General features: G+C 37.4%; 1 protein-coding gene across 7 annotated transcripts in view; it reads right to left on the reverse strand.

Annotated features, from left to right (window-relative positions):
* The window catches only part of Scfd2 (sec1 family domain containing 2), a 545,604-nt gene that overhangs the window by 498,316 nt on the left and 25,083 nt on the right, over positions 1-22,205 (reverse strand). For all 7 annotated transcript variants that reach the window (XM_087187636.1, XM_087187635.1, XM_004849721.4 and 4 more), the window contains exon 2: positions 1,713-1,881. In XM_087187636.1, coding sequence (XP_087043762.1) covers positions 1,713-1,881 — 169 coding nt within the window. The remainder of the gene's footprint in view (positions 1-1,712; positions 1,882-22,205) is intronic.

The following is a 22,205-nucleotide window of genomic DNA, read 5'->3' on the forward strand; positions in this document are numbered from 1 at the left end:
CATCTAAATGAACATAGCCAGACCAAGAAGCCTTAAGATTTGCCCTCTTCTAGGACTTGCCCATTTCTAAAGGAAAAATTGGCAAAGAAAATGGGATTTCAAGACTGATCTGGATGAAGCCTGAAACTAAGCTTGAGGTGGAATGAGTGCTGGACAATCAAGGTTAAACAAATTGAACATAAGCAAAACATTAGATGTAGATCTTACAGATAAATTTATTCTTATATTTGTCCTACTATAATTCTAAGATTGCTGTCTAATAATGGATTCTACTGCTCTTTTTGCAAACTTCTCTGGGTAGCTTACTTCTTTTTTCTTCTAATTTTCTTAGGATTCTACATAAGGGGACAGGTTAATGGTAAGCACTGACTTTAGACCCAGACTGCTTTGGTTCAAATGTAGGCCTTGCCACTTCCAACTGTATGTGTCATATTAGGCATGTTATTTAATTTCCTTACTCATCTATAAGAAAGGATGACAACAAGATCTACTTCATAGTTTTGTGAGAAATAAGTAAGCTAATGTATATTAAGTGCTCATAACAGTGTCTGTTATGTAATAAGTCCCCTGTAAGTGTGTACTATTATTAATAAGGGACATCTATTATTTTTGCCTCTCCAGAATCCCTTTCCTCTTCTTTTAATAAGTGCCCAACTTTTCCTCCAAAGAACTACCCGTCTGGCATGCTATATGATCTTGGCACAATTCTTAGTATGAACAGTTCCCAACTCCAACTAGGAAAAATGTGGACACAAAGGCCAAGATAGATGAATCTTACCATCCCCTAGAATCTGAAAATTACACAGAATGACTCAGACAGAAAACAGGTAAAATCTGGTCTTCCTACTGTCAAAGTCTTAAAGAGGTATTTCCTGAGTTCCTATTCCCTAGATTCTTGGAACTCTTTTGTCCTTTCCAAAATCTGATTAAGAATTCTCCCTTTGCTTCTATTAACTACCCAATACCCTTTAACAAATTCCCTTTTCTTAAAAAAAATGCAAAAATTGACTTCTGTAACTCTCTTGAACAAATAAGATTCCCTAAATTAAATCACAAAGTAATTTTATTTTTGTCTTTCATTGTGTCCTTAAATCTTCAAAAGCCTACCCTACATAGATAACATAGAAAGTAACACAGTGGCTCTGATGGCAAACATCCTGGGCTCATTTCTAATTCCAACTCTGTGTTAATGTATCTTTGGCTCATTTTCCTTACCTGTGGAGTGTAAAAATAATAACACTACCTCATTGGGCTACTTTTTTTTTTTTTTTTGGTACCGGGGATCGAACTTGTGCTTGTGAGGCAGGCGGCAAAACCACTGAGCTAAATCCCCAGTCCTCATTGGGCTACTTTTTAGTCATATGAGAGTCAGGGGAGAAAAGGAAACTAAGGAAGCCTTGACTTCTTCCATGGGAAACTATCTGTGAAATGGACATACATAAACTGACTCAAGGAACTGGTCCAGGAAACAAATTTATATTACATCTAAATGACAGTCCTACAAAAAGTAAATAAGGATATTCTGGTGTATTGTTGTGTTTAATGGATATGGTTCCTGATAAGTTAAAAATACTTTCTTTTAAATGTTACCCATTATGAGTTTTTCAACTAGACAAACTCTTTATTGTTTCTTTTCTACAGGATTACTAACTATAGAATATAAAGGAGAGAGACGAGAGAGAAAGATGAGAGGAAAAAACTACATATCTTACTTGGCTTGTGCAAGACAACCTGGTGCAATTACATTCTGGTCCTCCTCCTGTGTCTGGAGTGCAGTGAGCTCTTCCATGTTAACCATCACGTCATTTGTGTGACCTGGAAGCTGAGGAAGCACTGAAATGATCTTCTCTGCCAAGTTGTCTCCATGATGTCCAACTGCTCCTGAATAGCCAGGCAAAAAAGCATAAATACACAAACTAGGAGGAAAAGTTAACTGGATAAATTCTTCATAGTGCCCCTTCTATCAAAAATAACAGACATTTTTATTATGTTACACAAATCAATAACACAAACTTAGTGTTTTGTCCTTTGTAAAACTAATCATATTCCCAATTACCTACTCAATGTGTGTGCTGCATGGATTGCACTTAATGCCACAAGGGCAGGTATTACCTGTGGTTACTATAATATGCCCAGAACCTAGCACAGTGCGTACATACGGCAGGTTGAATAAAATATCAGGATATAGTCAATCAATTAAAGAGTGTTATAGGCAGAATCTGTTCTAAAATTTTAAAGCTGAATTTTATTTATATTTTACACTTTCATTTTTTATTTTACAAAGACATTAAGACCCAAAATAGTAGATCTTCCATCCACTACAACCTTACCTTCACAATGAGAAAGGCCCAGCTTATCTAGTTTACTCCATACACACAATATCTAGCATGAAAATTGGAAGCTAGTAGGTTCTCACTAAATATTTGTTGGATAAAGGCAAGAATAAATGAAAAACTGGTATAGTACTACCCTGAGATGAAAGCAGAAATTATTGATGCTTTCTGTGTACCCAGCACTGTTCAAGAAGTTATATATGTATTAGCTCTATTAATAATTAAGGAACTCAAATTAAAATTCAAGACTAATTCACCACCTGCTGCACAAGCACAAGGACCCAAGTTCGATCCCCGGACACACACACAAAAACTTTCAAGACTAATGACATGCTCTAATTCTTTTTCTATGACGCTAAGCTATTTCTCCAAAAGCCATCCATGTTTGGAAGACATCATTCCAAAACTGACCAGGACTTGACATATCTGCTCTTTATAATCCAATTCACTTTCAACCCTCACTCCAAAACTGACCAGGACTTAACATATCTGCTCTTTATAATCCAACTCACTTTCAACCCCCACCAGCACAGAGGAGGTAAGCCACTCCCAGCACAGAAGAGGAGGCTTCCAGACTGCAGTACCACCCCCACCAGCACAGAGGAGGTCAGCCCCGTGGGTGCCAGCATCATCCTCTCCACCCATCCCCCAACTCCCCATCAAAATGAGAAGACACATAAACAAGTCTCAAAACCAGCCTTCCAGATCACCTACAGCAACCCCAAAGGGAAATGAGATGGAACACTCAGATACTCAACCATCTGGACTCCCGAACGGGCAACAAAAGATCTGGAAAAAAAGAAATCAGAAATAATTTCTCAGATAACAGCAGAGATTGTGCTCATAGTTATTATCACGCAAGAACTGATTAATAAATCTAGAGAGGAGCTCAGGAACATGATAGAATCCCAAGAGAGGAAACAAATGGAATCCATAAAACAGATACAAACAGATTTCCAGATTAAAAAACTCCATTAAAAGTCTATGCAGCAGAATGAGCCAATGTGAGGACAGAATTTCAGATATAGAAGATAAGATTGAATTTAGTGACCAGAAAAAGAAACATTGCTTTAAAATTGTAAGGGACCACGAGAAATCAATCCAGCAGCTGCTAGACAAGGCAAAGAAGAGTAACATAAGACTGATTGGAGTCAATGAAGAAACAGGAGAGAATGCAGATGATCTAAAAAAACTGTTCACAGAAGTGATGGCAGAAAACTTCCCAAGGAGGGGAAAAGAACTTGACATACAGAGAAGTGAGGCATATATGACTCCAATGAGCCTTGATCAAAAAAAATCTACACATAGGCATATAATTGTTAGAATTCCAGAAACCTAACAGAAGAACAAAGTTCTACAAGCAGTTAGAGAAAAGAAACAAATCACATACAAAGGAAAGCCCATCAAAATCACAGCAGACTTCTCAGCACAAACCCTCAAGGCAAGAAGAGCTTGGAGTGATGTATTTCAAGCCCTAAAAGAAAATAGCCTCCAACCCAGATTGATGTACCCTGCAGAGTTATCTTTCAAAATTGGTGGAGAAATAAGATACTTTTGTGACAAATGTTTAGGAACTTCATGAATACCAAAACAGCATGCAAAACATTTTAGACAATGTCCTAGGAAAAGGCAATGAGAATCACAACCACAGGAAGCCCAGCAGAATGAATCTGTCGGGTGCGACAAGAAATTAAATGCAAAGGGGGAGAATCCAACAAACAGAAAAAGTCATGACAATGATAAGTCAATATTTATGAGTTATAACCATCAATGTTAATGTTCTCAATTCACCAATCAAAAGAAATAGACTGGGAGAATGGGTCAAGAAGCAAGGTCCAACAATATGCCGCATACAAGAAACACACTTAATTCAAAAGGAAACTCATAGACTGAAAGTTAAAGGGTGGAAAACAATTCTCCATGCAACAGGAACCCCCCAAAAAGCAGGAGTAGCTATCCTCTTTGCAGATCAAGTGGATTTCAAATGAAAATCTGAAATACTCTGGTCTCAAGAATTTCAGATAAGGGATACTGAACTTGTATGTACAAATCTATTATGAACATATGTTTTCATTCTTCTCAAGTAAAAACTTAAGAACAGGACGGTTGGTTCTTAACAGTAATACAAGAAATTTCTATATTGTTTTCCAAAATGGTTTTATCATTTTACATTCACATTAGCAGTATTAGAAAGTTCTAACTAGTTGACAACTAAGCTGACATTTGTTCTTTTAAAATTTTAACTTCATCTCCCTAATGAGTATATAAGTCAGTCTTGATATTGTACTGATTAGTATTTTTTCTGATTCTAGTGTTGCACACCCTTCCTTGTGCTGTACTGGCTATTTATCATCTTCTTGTGTCTACTTTTTAATTGTGTTGTCTATTAATGAGCTGTAAGAGTTCTTTACATATTCTGGTCATAGGTCATATGCATTATAAATATGGTCTGTTTAAAGACTACTTTTCATTTTCTTAATGATGTCATTTAAAGTTCTAAATTTGGATGGAATCTCATTTATCAATTTTTTTCTTTTATACATCATGTTTTTTATATCCTAGGAAATTCTTACCTACCCTAAATTCATACATATTTTCCCTTATAATTTCTTCTTAAAGTTTTATAGTTTTAGTCTTTTATATTTAGGTTCATAGATCCCTTCAAGTTATTTTTATGTATGGAAATAAAGGGTTGAGGTTAATTGTTTACATACGGATACCAGGTGTTCTAGTGCCATTTGCTGAAAACACTATCTTTACCTCGGCTCTTGAATTGAGTTTATGTTCTATAAAATGTTAATGTTAAATAATCTTTCAAAACTCAGTGGACCGTATATGTGTGGTTTGATTTCTAGATCCTCTGTTTTATGCCAATGATTTGTATGTCTTTCCTTACACCAATACTGTCTTGATTACTGTAGCTTTAGAGGAAGTCTTAAAATTGGGTACTAAATGTCTTCCAACACTTTTTTTTCTTTTTCTTTTTACTTTTCTAGGTCCTTTGTATTCCTACATAATTCCTACATATTCTTACACATTTCAATATCCAACTCTTCATTTATAGCAAGTATATATAGACCTGAATTGTTATATATACCTTGTATTTTCTAATCCTGCTAAATTCAAATACAAGTTCTAGAGGCTTTATTGCCAGACTATTTTGGTTTGGGCCTATGTTTCAAAGTTTACGGACAGATGAAGAGTAGGCATATACGCTCTTGTTCCCCACCTTAGGGAGAAAGCATTCTATCTTTTCCATTCATATTAGGTGTTTTTGCTGGAAGTATGGAGTACATGTCTTTGATCTGTTCTACTTCTAGTTTCCTGATAGCTTTTATCATGAACAGCTGTAGAATTTAGTCCAATACTTTTTCTCCAACTACTGACAGGATCATATGGCTTTTTCCTTTCCTCTGTTAAAATGATGACTTTTGGGAGTGGATCTTCCAGTGCTGAACCAACACTGCCACCCCTGTAATAAAACCACTTTCTACGTACTGCCAGATCTGACTTATAATAGTTTGTTCTATTAAACAAATTTCTATCTATGTTTATACTTTTTTCTTCTATTATCTTTATCCAGTTTTAGGATTAGCACAATGTTGAGTTCCTAAAATGAGGAGAGAAGTGTTCCTTATTTTTTCTACTTTAAATGTTTGATATAATTTATCAGTTAAAATGCACATGAGCCTGTTGTTGTCATATAGGTAGGTTTTCAAGCTAGGAATATACTTTCTTTAATAGGTGCTATTTAAATTTTATATTTCCTCCAAAGTTAGTTTCATTAACTTGACTTCCAAGGTACTTCTTAGAAGTTGTCAAATTTATCTCAAAAAAGATTTTTGTAATATGCTTTTTATATCCTTTTGTATTCTGTAAAATCTGTGGTATTGTCTCCTAGATCCTGATACTGTAATTTTAAAAATGTATAATTGATATTGTGTAATAGGAAGAAAAGGTATAAAGGAGTAGGAGAAATGGGAGGGGTGCGGGAAAGGAAAAAAGGGAAAAGAAAAAATATGAGAAAAGGAAAAAAATGGAAACAAAGTCTTTGCAAATAGGGAAGGGTGGAGCGGGTGAAGGGAGGGCAGGGGAAAGGGAAAAAAATAAGAACCAAGATACTCATGTAAAGGTACAAGATCCCAATGATGAATGTAACTGTATTTTATACCTAAAATGTACCAATAAACTTAATGGGAAAAAAATAATTCAATTCACTTTCAATCCACTAACATTTTGCTTCCTAATATCTATCTCTCTCTCTCTCTGTTTATTTTTGCCATGTCACATTAATGGAATAGAAGAATTAGGTAGGAAAGAACAAACCAACAACCCAAAGAATCATCATCTTTTTCTTATTCATCATAACATCCAGTACTTATCAAGGACCTATGACAGTGGTGCCAAACCTATGACCCACGTGTCATTTGTGTTTCTTTTAAGACAAAAGACATTAATGCATGCGTTGCTTTTTTTCTAAACTAAAACCTCAGTATTCAGGTTTAATCGCAGTGTTGGCTATTTATAATAAGTAGATTCTGGGCTGCAGTTTTGGCACTCATTTCTAACAGGTTCACCATCACTGGCCTATGATATACCAGATACTAGGTTCCATATTACATATTTAATTCTTATAATGACTTTAATATGTAGGTATTATCATATTGAATTACACAGTAGCAAATTAAATGTAAAATCACTCACTCAAGATCAAGTGCTGCATTTCCACAACTATTACTACCAACATGATCTCACCTGCCTCAGTGCAATCAGCACCTTTAGGGAGCCAGCTGCAACTACACCAGCATGCTCCTGGGCTCTACTACTCACTTCCATCATGCAACAATAGTATTAAGTGACTGTGGTCTCAATAAACAGAGGATTTCTTTTTACTCACTATTATAGAAGTATTTTTACTATTTAAACAATAGGATTCACAGTACAGTTATTCACCAAGTAAATATCAGCCCTATATGTTACTAATATAGAATCATAATATAATGTTTAAACATCTTTGCACCTAATGAAACTTTAATCACTTGGAAGATAATTTGGGTGATTAAGATATCCACTAAAAAGACTACAATTTATAAGTTACTAGGACATAGTAACAAACCACTGCAAATTAGAATCTATCTCCAACATCTGTTCTCCTTTAGCCAGTAACAATCTTGATTTCTTCTCAAGGAGAGCATACGATAATTTCAAAATGGGAACTAAAGCGTGAATATTTCTTGATAATGCTATGTTGAAAGGTGACTCATTTCAGGGGGGACCACAAAGCAAACCTTGTTCCATACACCAGCAAATAAATACACTGAACTCTGCGAACATCCTATTATTCCACTCTGGCTTCAGCACCTCCTAAGGCCACTGGTATTGGCACTGACCACTGACCACTCACCACAGACACACACACAGACACACACACACACATACACACACACACACACACACACACACAGAAGACTTCATCCCACTCAAGAGATCTCTCCTCTCTCCCAGGCTCCAACCTCTGCACCCTGGCCAGTGCCTCGCTCCCTGTGGGGCACCAACCTTACTCAGCCCCACCTAAATGCTTTTCAACTGGAAAGTGATAAGGCCACAGGAGGAGAACCCTTGAAATCAGAAAAAAAAAAAAATCAAACACTGATGTCAGAAATTCTGAATTAGTTTGAAGAGAATTTTTTCCCACAAGGCATCAGTGAAATTGGTGGATATCAACAGTGGGTGACGGATGCCGTAGGGCAGCAATCCACTGGACACACACACACACACACACCCGCCCGCTCCTCTGTACAGCCACCTGGTTCCACACTACAAAGATGCAGAGGACACCGGACCACCAGACCACTGTACTGGGTAAGTTGGAGTTATCTTCACCTCCCATCAGGACCGGAACTATCTTCAGGGGAAGGCCAACTGGAACCTGCAATACAATTCTGCAGAGTTCAACCCTACAGGAGGACAGGGAGCTCAACTTGGGACTTGCAGCCAGAAATCTGCCTGAATCTCATGGGTCTGCACATAGCTTGCTGAGAATCATTGACTTATATCTGCACACTGCAACCCACGTTGTCTATTGTGACAGCAGAGACATATCCTGCAAGAGGCCCTTCATCTTCATGGTAATTTTTTATTGCCAAAATTAGTTTTATTATTTTGGTTTTTTTCTCTTTTCTTTTCTTTTGCTCCTCTTATCTTTAATTGTTTTTCCTACTCTTTGCAAATATTTGTTTTTCTCACCTTTTTTTCTTTTCTTTTCTTCCTTTTCTCTTTCCTTTCTCTCTCTTACACTCACTGTCTTGCTCTCCCACATTGTTCATCTTCCCTTTTTGTCCCTGTTTTGGTCCTCATTTGGAGTTCTTCTTTATTTTCCTGTTATTCTCTTTTTCCTTCTCACCTGTGTCCTCTGACCACACTGCTAACCTTGCCCTATCCTTCTTCCCATCTATCGCTCCCTCCCCAACCCCTTCTAACTCCCCATCCCAAAGGGTAAAGGTGTTATATTGAAGAGTTTATTCACTGTATGTTGGGTTGGTCCCTGATCTTGATTTAATTCACACAGGTAAAGGTGATAGATTAATAACTACCACAAAATGTCATTTTCAAAGATGTACTTGATGCAGTGGTGTTGCTGATTGTATCACTTGGGCTAAGGTGTTGTTATTGATCTAGTCAATGAACCTTCCTAGTACAAGGAAAATGAGATAACCTTAGAGTCATTAGAGACTCAGAATTTAAAGACCATCTATATCTGGAAGACTCCTCTGAGAAGCAATCATTCCATGAGGGTTCTAATTACAAGCAACAAAGATACCTACAATAAGCAATTTCAAACTATCAACCCAGGAGTTAAACCAAGGACAGTACCAAAAACAAAAATGAGAAGACATTTAAGCAAGGCACAATGTCAGACTTCCACCCCACCAAGGGTAAATCCTGGGGGAAATGAGATGGAAAAGTCCCATAACCAACCACCTGGATACCCTGAACTGATAGCACAGGAAGTAACAAAACAGATGAATGAGGCTCCAGAAAAACTCAAAGCAGAAATAATCTCCCAGATATCCACAGAGATGGTGAGCAGAGTGAAAGACATGATTAGAGGATCTAGAACAGAAACAGATAAAAAAATAGATGAGCTCAGAAACATGCTGGAAGCCATGAATGCCCAGCATAAGAAAGAAATGGAAGCCATGATCCCCCAACATAAGAAAGAAATGGAATCCATGAAACAGATTCAAACAGATATTCAGGAGATCAAAAACTCCATTGAAAGTATCCACAGCAGATTAAGGGAATCTGAAGATAGAACATCAGATAGAGAAGACAAGATCGCGGTTAGAGACCATGAAAATAGAGATTTCTTAAAAACAGGAAGGGACCACGAGAAATCAATCCAAGGACTGCTAGACAATGCAAAGGAGACTAACGTAAGACTGATAGGAGCCCATGAAAAAACAGGAGAAAGTACAATTTACATTAAAAAACTATTCACAGAAGTAACAGTGGAAAACTTCCCAGACAGAAGTAGAGAATTGGACATACAGATAAGTGAGGCATATAGAACTCCAACTAGCCATGATCAAAAAAAAAATCTACATCTAGACATATAAAAGTCAAGATCCCAGAAACCCAACAGAAAAACAAAATCCTACAAGCAGTTAGAGAAAAGAAACAAATCACCTACAAAGGAAAGCCCATCAGAATCACAGCAGACTTCTCAACCCAAACCCTCCAATCAAAGAGAGCCTGGAGTGAAGTATTTCAAGCCCTAAAAGAAAATAACTTCCAACCTAGACTGTTGTATCCTGCAAAATTATCTTTCAAAATCGATGGGGAAATTAGATACTTCCATGACAAAGAACACCTAAGAAATTTCATGAACACCAAACCAGCACTCCAAGCAATTCTAAACAATATCCTAGAAAAAAGCAATGAAGGTCACAACTCCATGAGGCCCAACAGAGGGAAGCCACCAGGCAAGGTAAGACACTAAAGAGAAAGGGGGAAAAAATAAGAAATAAAAGAGCCAACAAAAGTAAAACATCATGAAAAGGATAAATCAATATCTATCAATTATAACCATCAATGTTAATGGCCTCAATTCACCAATCAAAAGAAATAGACTGGCAGAATGGATTAAAAAGGAAAATGCAACAATATGTTGTATACAAGAAACACACCTAACTCAAAAATAAACTCATAGACTGAAAGTAAAAGGATGGAAAACAGTTCTCCATGCCACAGGAACCCAAAACAAAGCAGGGGTAGCAATCTTATTTGCAGACAAAGTAGATTTCAAACCAAAACTAATTAAGAGAGACAAAGATGGTCACTACATCCTTGTGAAGGGAATCCAAGAGGAAGAGATGACAATCCTAAATATATATGCACCAAACACAAATGCCCCAAACTATACAAAACAAATATTAATAGACATGAAAAACCAAATAAATACTAACATAATTGCAGTAGGGGACCTCAATACCCCACTATCACAAACAGACAGATCATCTAGACAAAAAGTTAACAAGGAAATTCTAGAACTGCACCAAGCTATTGAACAAAAGGACTTAATAGATGTTTACAAAGTGTTCCACCCCACAAAATTGGAATACACCTTCTTTTCGGCTGCACACAGGTCATTCTTCAGAATAGACCACATGCTAGCTCATAGGATATATCTAAGTAAATATAAAAGAACTGAAGTTACCCCCTGTATATTATCAGACCATAGTGCAATAAAATTGGAGATCAATGACATAAGAAACCGCAAAACCCCCACAAACACACGGAAACTGAATAACACCCTCTTGAACAACCAATGGGTCACAGAAGTAATTAAAGAAGAAATTAAACAGTTTCTACAAGTAAATAAAAATGCCATTAAAACCTACAGGAATCTATGGGACACAATGAAAGCAGTTCTATGTGGAAAATTCATAGCAGTGAATGCCTTTATTAGGTAAACTGAGAAAATTCAGATAAATACCCTAATGCATAACCTCAAGCTCCTAGAAAAAGAAAAGCATAACGAATCCAAAGCTTATACAACAGAAGAAATTGTAAAAATTAAGGCAGAAATCAATGCAATGGAGACTAAGAGAACAATACAAAAAATCAATGAATCAAAGAGTTGGTTTTTTGAAAGAATAAATAAAATCGATAAACCTTTAGCCAACCTTATCAAAAAAAGGAAAGAAAAGGCACAAATACATAAAATTAAGAATGAAACAGGTGCCCAGGCTCCTGGGGTCAAGAAGATGAGCCGGTCCCAGCACCCAGAAGGAAGTTCCCCGCCTCCATCCCAGGCTCCTAGGGCAGTGAAGCTCAGCCGGTCCCAGCACCTGGAAGAAAGCTCCCCTGCTGCCATCCCAAGCTCCTAGGGCACAGAAGGTGAGCTGCATGGGTGAAAGAATAACACACACACACCCCCGCCCCGGGAAAATGAGAAGACACATAAACAACTCTCAAAAACAGACTTTCAGATCACCTACAGCAACCCCAAAGGGAAACGAGATGGAACACTCTGATACTCAACCACCTGGACTCTCTGAACTGGCAACAAAAGAGGATCTGGGAAAAATGAAATCAGAAATAATTACTCAGACAAGAACAAAGATTTTGCTCATGGTGCAAGACATGATTAATAAATTGAGAGAGGATACAGATAAAAAAATAGAGGATCTGAGGAACATGATGGAATCCCAACATAGGAAACAAATGGAATCCATAAAACACATACAAACAGATTTCCAAGAGATTAAAAACTCCATCGAAAGTCTGCTCAGCAGAATGAACCAATGTGAGGATAGAATTTCACATATAGAAGATAAGATTGCAATTAGTGAGGAGGAAAAGAAAAATTGCTTTAAAATTGTCAGAGAACATGAGAAATCAATCCAGCAGCTGCTAGACGATGCAAAGAAGAATAACATAAGACTGATTGGAGTCAATGAAGAAACAGGAGAGAGTGCAGATGACATAAAAAAACTCTTCACAGAAGTGATGGCAGAAAACTTCCCAAGGAGGGGGAAAGAGCTTGACATACAGATAAGCGAGGCATATAGGACTCCAGCTAACCTTAATTTAAAAAAATCTACACATAGGCATATAATAGTTAGGATTCCAGAAATCCAACAGAAGAACAAAATTCTACAAGCAGTTAGAGAAAAGAAACAAATCACATACAAAGGGAAGCCCATCAGAATCACAGCAGAATTCTCAATGCAAACCCTCAAGGCAAGAACAGCTTGGAGTGATGTATTTCAAGCCCTAAAGGAAAACAGCCTCCAACCCAGATTGATGTACCCTGCGAAACTATCTTTCCAAATTGATGGAAAAATAAGATGCTTTCATGATAAAGAGCACCTCAGCAGCACCATGAATACCAAACCGGCACTCCAAAAAATTTTAGACAATACCCTAGGAAAAGACAATGAGGATCACAACCCCAGGAAACCCAGCAGAATGAATCCATTGGACGTGACAAATTAAACACAAAGAGGGAGAATCCAACAAAAAGAAAAAGTCATGACAAGGCTTTTAAAACTTCTGACTTCATCTCCCTAATGAGTGTATAATTCTATCTTGTTATTGTACTGATTAGTATTTTTCTGATTCTAGAGTTGCACACCATTCCTTGTGCTATACTGGCTATTAATCATCTTCTTATGTCTACATTTTAATTGGATTGTCTATTAATGAGCTCTAAGAGTTCCTTATATATTCTGCTCATAGGTTATATGCATTGTAAATATGGTCTGTTTAAGGACTACTTTTCATTTTAATGATGTCATTTAAAGTTCTAAATTTTGATGGAATCTCATTTATCAATTTTTTTCTTTTATACATCATGTTTTTTGTATCCTAGGTAGTTCTTGCCTACCCTGAATTCATAAACATTTTCCCTTATAATTTCTTCTTAAAGTTTTATACTTTTAGGCTTTCTTATTTAGGTTCATAGATCCCTTCAAGTTATTTTCATGTATGGAAAAAAAGGGTTGAGGTTAAATTTTTATATATGGATACCAGGTATTCTACTGCCATTTGCTGAAGACACTATCTCTTCCTTGGCTCTTGAATCGAGTTTATGTTCTACAAAATGCTAATGTTAAATAATCTTTCAAAACTCAGTGGACCATATATGTGTGGTTCTATTTCTAGATTCTCTGCTTTATTCAAATGATCTATATGTCTTTCCTTACACCAACACTGCCTTGATTACTGTAGCTTTAGAAGAAGTCTTAAAATTGGGTGCTAAACATCTTCCAACACTGTTTTTGTTTTTGTTTTTGGCTTTTCTGGGTCCTTTGTACTCCTATATAAATTTTTTTTTTTTACTTTTATCCCATTTTTAATATTTTGGTCTAGCAACTTGTGATACATAGATGACAATTTTGTGAGTTTTTCAAATGTGCGTACAGATTTTTGTAAATATGACTTGTAATTAACTCATGTACAGCCTCATTCTGTATAGTTCATGATGAATGTGCAAGGGACCTGCCCCAAGTGCTTGCCTGTATGGTTCCTGCACCTACAGCTAGGCTTGTGTGGCACTCCCATGACTTTGAGACTGAGTGTCTTCCCGTTTTGACCACAGTCTGGCCAGAGACCCTGCACATCTCATTGTTGGGGTAGCCAGGACTGTTCCATCCTCTTGGAATGAGGGAACCTTCCTTGCCCGCATTCTCTCTCCAATAAAGCACCTATGCCCTCAGCAGCAGCCTGCCATGGGTTGTTGCTGGGATGTTCATACTAAAAAAAAAAAAGTAATTAGCAACAGAGCAACAGGAAAATAATGCAATGATAGGAATAAGTCAATACCACTCCGTCATAACTTTCAATGTGAATGGCCTCAATTTGCCAATTAAAAGACACAGATAGGCAGAATGTATATATATGGTGGTATGCTTTATATAAGAAATGTGTTCATTTCAAAAAGAAATTTATAGACTAAAAATCAATCACTAGAAAAAATATTTCATGTAACAAGAGCCCCCAAACAAACCAGAGTGGCTATGCTATTATGAAAGTGGATTTCCAGCCAAAATTGACCAGAAGAGGCAAAGAAGATCATTACATATTGGCAAAGGAAACAATTCAAGAGGAAAAGATAACAATTATAAATATATGTGCACCAAACCGTGCTGCACCCAACTTCATAAAAGTTGGACATAAAAGATTAGATAAACAACAACACAGTTATCATGAAGGACATGAATAACCCACTATCACATATGGAGAGGTCAGCTAGACCAAAAAATGAACAAATAAATATCACAATTGAACAATACCTTTGCACAAATGGACTTAACAGATATCTACAGCATTCGACCCAACCAAAAGAAAATGCACATACTTTTCAGTAGCACATGGAACTTTCTCCAAAATAGACTATAGAGTAGCCCATAAGGCATGATTAAATGCAGAAGAACCAAATTATTCCATACTATGAGAGTATAGTCCAATGAAACTGGAAATCAATGACAAAGCAAACCAGAGAAATTATGCAAGCACATGGAAATTAAACAAAACACTCTTGAATAATCAGTTAGCCACAGAAGAAATCAAGGGAAAATTAGGCAGTTCCTAGAATCAAAGAATAATGTCAGTACAATACACCAGAACACATGGGACAAAATGAAAGTAGTCCTAAGTGGGAAGTTTATAACTATGCATGCTCATATCAAAATAAAACAAAACAAAAATATCCCAGAAAACCCAAATAAATAACTTAATGGTGAACCTCATGGTCCTAGAAAGGACAAGAACAATTCAAATTAAAAGCTAGTACAAGTAAGGAAACTACAAAGATCAGAGCAGAAATCAATGAAATGGAGATTTAAAAACATAAAAACAAAATCAATTAATTGAAGGGCTGGTTCTTTGAAAGAATACATAAAATTGAGAAACCTTTAGCTAATTTTAATGAAAAAGTAAAGAAAATATTTATATCAGTAAAGTTAGAAATGGAAGAGGTGAAGCCACAACGGGCTTTATTGAAATTCAGAAGTTTATTAACTACTTCAAAAACCTATACTCCCATATATTGAAGAATTCAGAAGAAATGCAGAGATGTCTAAATACATATGAATTACCAAAACTAAACCAAGAAGATGTAAAAACTGAATAATCCAATAACAGGCAGTACAACTGAGGCAGTAATAAATATCCTGCCAACTAAGAAAAGCCCAGGTATGAATGTATTCACTGCTACATTCTACAAAAATTGCAGGGAAGATGTAATGCCAATACTTACCAAACTCTTTAATAAAACTGAATGGGAAGGAATACTGCCAAATTCATTCCTGGAAGCCAGAACCACCCCGATTCCAAAACCAGACAAGGACCCAACTAAAAAAAGAAAACTTCAGGCCAGTCTCTTTAATGAACAGTTACAAAGATCTCCAACAAGACACTCACAAAAATAGTGCAACAGAAAAGATCATACATCATGACAAAGTAGGCTTCATTCCCAGGAAGGAAGGATGGATCATTAGTAAACACATGCAAATCAGTAAATAGAATTCAGTATATATATATATACACATATTATATACATAAGAAAAAAATCATATCGACTAAATAGAGAAAACATCTGACAAAATCCAAAATCTTTTTTTTTATATTTTTTTGTATTAAATTCTTTTATTGGTACATTGTAGGTATACAACACAATTACATTTCTCAATGGGAATTGTACCTTTATATAATGCATCTTGGTTCTTATTTTTTCCCTATTCCTAGCCCTCCCTTCATCCCCTCCACCTTTCCCTATTTACAAAGACTTTATTTCCATTTTTTCCATTTCTCATCATTTTTCCTTTCCCTTCTTTCCTTTCCCCTGCCCCTCCCACTACCCCTACCCCTTGGACCTTTTATTCCTATTTTACATTATTGATTATTCATTCTAATCATTGGTACATTTTAGGTATACAATATAATGACATTAATCATTGGAAATTTGCACCTTCACATAGTCTCTCTTGGTTCTTATTTTACACCTTTGCCCAGCCCTCCCTTCAACCCCTCCAGCCCTATTTACAAAGATTCTGTTCCTACTTTTCCATTTTCTCATATTAATCCCATTCCCTTCTATCTTTTCCCTTAGCCCTCCCACTTCCTTCCCCTTTGCCCCTTTGCTTCCTATTTCACATGACCTATTATACATTTAGTCCTTATTTACACTTTCAGTTTCTCACACCAGAGAAACTATTCGGTATTTACACATCTGTGTCCTATTTATTTCACTTAAGAGTATTGCCTCAATGTGCATCCACTTAGCTATAAATGTCTCTAATTTCTCATTTTTTATGGCTGAGTAGTACTCCATTTTATTAAAAAACCACATTTTCTTTATCCAGTCTCCAGTTGATGGGCATTTGGGCTGTTTCCAAGTTTAAGCTATTAAAAATTGCACTGCTATGAACATGGGAGCACATATATCACTGTGATATGATTCTTTTAATTCTTTGGGGAAGATCCCCAGCAGTGGAATAGCAGGGTCAAATGGGACTTCCAGTCCTAGTTCTTTGAGGTATCTCCATACTGATTTCCACAGTGCTTGCACCAGTCTACACTCCCACCAGCAGTGGAGCAGGGTTCCTCGTTCCCCACAGCCCCACCAGCATTTGTTATTGGTTGATTTCATGATAGCAGCCATACTTTCTGGAGTGAAGTGGAATCTCAGCGTTGTTTTCATTTGCATCTCTCGAATGACCAGTGATGTTGAACAGTTTTTCATGTATTTCTTTGCTATATCTACTACTTTGTCCAAGAAATGTCTGTTCATTTCAGATGCCCATTGTTGGACTGGGTCTTTAAATTTGGGAGATCTGATCTTTTTAAGTTCTTTATAGATTCGAGATAGTAGACCTTTGTCTGAGGAAGAGCAGGTGAAGATTTTTTCCCACATTGTGGATTGTCTCTTCACACTGCTGGTGGTTTCTCTTGCTGTGCAGAAGCCTTTTAATAAGAAGAGATCCCACTTGTTGATTGTTTGTGCTAGTTCATGGGCAACTGAGGTTTTGTTCATAAAATGTTTTCCTACACCGATGTCTTCAAGGGTTCTACCTAACCTCTGTTCCAACTGGTTCAGAGTTTCTATTTTAATATTTAGATCTTTAATCCATTTTGATTTTAGTTTAGTGCATGGTGAGAGATATAGGTCTAGTTTTAATCTTTGGGAAATTGAAGCCCAATTTTTCCAGCACCATTTATGAAAGAGGCTGTCTTTCCTCCAGTGAGGGTGTTTGGCTCCTTTGTCGAAGATGAGATGGCTGAGTGTGTCTGGCATTGTTTCTGCATCTTCTAATCTGTTCTACTGGTCCTCAATTCTGTTTTTTTGCCAGTACCATGCTGTTTTTATCACAGTAGCTTTGTAGTAGAGCTGCAGGTTGGGGATTGTGATACCCCCTGCCATGTCTCTGTTACCTAGAATTGCTTTTGCTATTCTGGGTCTCTTCTTGTTCCAAATGAATTTTTGGATTGTTTTCTCGAGGTCTATGAAGTATGCTGCTGGGATCTCAATTGGAATTGCATTAAATCTATATAGCAGTTTTGGAAGTATGGCCATTTTCACTATATTAATCCTTCCTACCCAGGAGCAGGGGATGTCTGTCCATTTTCTGATATCATCTTCAATCTATCTTTTCAGAGTGCCATAGTTTTCAGAGAAGAGGTCTTTGCTTTCTTTTGTTAGGATGATTCCTAGGTATTTCAGTTTTTTGGGTGCTATTGTGAAAGGAATTATTTGTGCTATTTCTCTCTCAGTGAGTCTGTCATTCGTGTAGAGGAAAGCTATTGATTTTTGTGTGTTGACCTTGTAACCAGCTACTTGACTGAATTTAGTTATTAAGTCTAGAAGACTTTTGGTGGAGTTCTTGGGGTCTTCTATATAGAGTATCACGTCGTCTGCAAGTAATGGCAATTTGACTTCTTCATTTCCTATCTTTATTCCTTTGATTTCTTTCTCTTGTCTAATGACCGTGGCTAATGTTTCCAGAACTATATTGAACAAGAGTGGTGATAGTGGACATCCTGGTCTTGTTCCTGATTTGAGTGTGAAGGATTTCCGTTTTTGACCATTTAGTAGGATATTGGCTGTTGGTTTTTCATAGATGGCTTCTATCAGTTTGAGGTAGAGACCATCTATTCCAATTTTTTGTAGGGTTTTTATCATAAATGCATGTTGGATTTTGTCAAATGCTTTTTCTGCGTCCATGGAGATAATCATATGATTTTTGTCCTTGGCTCTATTGATATAGTGTATGACATTGATTGATTTTCATATATTGAACCATCCCTGCATCCGTGGGATGAATCCCACTTGATCAGGTTGTAGGATCTTCTTGATGATCTTCTGCATTCTGTTTGCCATTATCTTATTAAGGATTTTTGCATCTATGTTCATTAGTGAGATTGGCCTATAGTTCTCTTTTTCAGTTGGGTCTTTCTCTGCTTTGGGGCTCAAGGTGATCTTCCAGGAATGAATTTGGGAGTATTGTTTCCCTTTCAATTTCATTGAAGAGTTTAAACAGTAGTGGCAGCAGTTCCTCTCTAAATGTCTTGTAGAATTCAGCAGTGAAGCCATCAGGGCCCGGGCTTTTCTTAGGTGATAAGTTTTTAATTACGTTTTCAATTTCATTGGTTGATACTGGGTTGTTCAGAATTTTTAGGTCTTCTTCATTCAACTTTGGTAATTCATATGTATCTAGGAATCTGTTCATTTCTTCTGTGTTGTCCATCTTATTGGCGTACATGTTCTGGAAGTAGGTATTGATGATCATCTGGATTTCTGCTGGGTCTGTTACAGTTTCACTCTTTTCATTCCTAATTGCATGGATTTGGGGCCTTTTCTTTCCTTTTTCTGACAAGGCTGACTAAAGGTTTATCAATTTTGTTGATTCTTTCAAAGAACCAACTCTTGGTTTCATTCATTTTTTGTATCGTTCTCTTAGTCTCCATTGCATTGATTCCCCCTCCGATCCTTACAATTTCTTCCATTGTATGAGCTTTGTGGTTGTCCTGCTCTTCTTTTTCTAGAAGCTTGAGGTTCAGCATCAGGTTGTTTAATTGGGCTCGTTCTGTTTTCCTAATATGCATATTCACTGCTATGAATTTCCCTCGTAAGACTGCTTTCATTGTGTCCCATAGATTCCGATATGTTGTACTGTCGTTGTCATTTAATTGAAGGAACTGTCTGATTTCTTCTTGAATTTCCTCTGTGACCCATTGGTTATTCAGAGGTGTGTTGTTCAATTTCCATGTGTCTATGAAATTTTTTGAGTTTCTTTTGCTATGGATCTCCAATTTCATCGCACTGTGGTCTGATAATATACAGGGGATAACTTCAATTCCTTTGCACTTACTTAAACATGTTCTATGTGTGAGTATGTGGTCTATTTTTGAGAATGACCCATGTGCAGCTGAGAAGAATGTGTATTCTGATTTTGTGTGGTGGAAGATTCTGTAAACATCTGTTAAGTTCATTTGTTCAAGAGTTCTATTAAGTTCTAGTATTTCATTACTTATTTTTAGTCTAGTTGATCTATCCATTTGTGACAGTGGGATGCTGAGGTCCCCCACTACAATTGTATTAGTGCATATATGGCTTTTCATGTCCATTAGTATTTGTTTTATATAGTTGGGTGAACTAGTGTTTGGTGCATAAATATCTATGATTGTCATCTCTTCCTCTTGGATTCTTCCCTTTACAAGGATGTAGTGTCCTTCTTCATCTCTCTTAATTAGTGTTGGTTTGAAATCTACTTGATCTGCCAAGAGGATAGCTACTCCTGCTTTTTTTCGGGTTCCTGTTGCATGCAGTATTGTTTTCCACCCTTTAACTTTCAGTCTATGAGTTTCTTTTTGAATTAAGTGTGTTTCTTGTATGCAGCATATTGTTGGATCTTGCTTTTTGACCCATTCTGCCTGTCAATTTCTTTTGATTGGTGAATTGAGACCATTAACATTGATGGTTATAACTGAAACATATTGACTTGTCATTGCCATGACTTTTTCTGTTTGTTGGGTTCTCCCCCTTTACATTTAATTTCTTCTCATGCCAGATGGGTTCATTGTGCTTTGCTTCCTGGGGTTGTGGTCCTCAATGTCTGTTTCTAGGATTTTGTGTAAAATTCTTTGGAGTGCTGGCTTGGTATTCACGAAGTTCCTAAGGTGCTCTTTGTCATGAAAGTATCTTATTTCTCCATCCATTTTGAAAGACAGTTTTGCAGGATACATCAATCTGGGTTGGAGGCTGTTTTCTTTTAGGGCTTGGAATATGTCACTCCAAGCTCTTCTTGACTTGATGTTTTGTGTTGAGAAGTGTGCTGTGATTCTGATGGACTTTCCTTTGTATGTGATTTGTTTCTTTTCTCTGACTGCTTGGAGAACTTTGTTCTTCTGTTGTGTTTCTGGAATCTTAACAATTATATGCCTATGTGTAGATTTTTTTTGATCAAGGCTATTTGGAGTCCTGTATGCCTCACTTATCTGTATGTCAAGCTCTTTTCCCCTGCTTGGGAAGTTTTCTGCCAGTATTTTTGTGAAGAGATTTTTTTATGTCATCTCCACTCTCTCCTGTTTCTTCATTCAGCCCAATCAGTCTTATGTTATTCTTCTTTGCATCATCTAGCAGCTGCTGGATTGATTTCTCATGTTCCCTTATAATTTTGAAGCAAATTTTCTTTTCCTGGTCACTAATTGCAATCTTATCTTCTATATTTGAAATTCTGTCCTCACATTGGCTTATTCTGCTGTGTAGACTTTCAATGGAGTTTTTCATGTCCTGGAAATCTATTTGCATCTGTTTTATGGATTCCATTTGTTTCTTATGTTGGGATTCCATCATGTTCCTGAGCTCCTCTCTAGATTTATTAATCATGTCTTGCACTAGGGGCACAATTTCTCCTGTTATCTGAGAAATTATTTCTGATTTCATTTTTTCCAGATCCCCTTTTTTTGCCAGTTCAGTGGGTCCAGATGGTTGAGTATCAGAGGGTTCCATCTCATTTCCCTTTGGGGTTTCTGTAGGTGATCTGGAAGTCTGGTTTTGAGACTTATTTATGTGTTTTCTCATTTCAACTGGGGCAGGGGGACTGTTAGCCCCTGTACGGATTACCTCCTCTGAGCTGGGTGAGGTGGGACAGGGGCCGGGAGCAGCGGTAGGGATGGTGACCCAAAAGCCCTTTCGGGTGGGCTGGGAGCAGCCGGGGGGATGGTGGCCTGGAAGCCCCTTCCTCTGGGCCAGGAGCAGCGGGACAGAAGGTGGCCCAAAAGCCCTTTCCTCTGGCCTGGGAGGAGCGGGAGGGATGGTGACCGGGAAGTCCCTTCCTCTGGACCAGGAGCAGTGGGACGATGGCTCAGAAGCCCCTACCTCTGGGCCGGGATCAGTGGGATTCAGTACCTTGGTCTGGTGGTCTGGTGTCCTCTGCGTCTTGGTAATGTGGAATCAGGTGGCTGCCTGTCTGCAGTGGGGTGATTCGGTGTCTTCCGCGTAACTCAGGACCTCGGTAGGGCGTAGACAGACCTGCCTGTCTGCAGCGGGCTGATTCGGCATCTTCCGCGTGACTCAGGACCTCGGTAGGGCGTGCACAGACCTGTCTGTCTGCAGCAGGCTGATTCGGCGTCTTCTGCATGATTCCCTCCTACATAACTTTTAAATTTCAATATCCAATTCTTCATTTATAGCAAGTATACACAGACCTGAATTTTTATATATACCTTGTGTTTTCTAATCCTGCTAAATTCAAGTACAAGTTCTAGGGGCTCCTAGAGATTTCTCAGTAGTTTCTCTGTAGATGATCTACATATAAAGATTTTGCGTCTGCCATGACAATCCTATCCTAGTTGTGTCATTTT

The sequence above is a fragment of the Heterocephalus glaber genome, unplaced genomic scaffold (assembly GCF_053883595.1).
Source record: "Heterocephalus glaber isolate CG9 unplaced genomic scaffold, H.glaber_assembly_v1.0 deba00001509, whole genome shotgun sequence".
NCBI classification, from domain to species: domain Eukaryota; kingdom Metazoa; phylum Chordata; class Mammalia; order Rodentia; family Bathyergidae; genus Heterocephalus; species Heterocephalus glaber.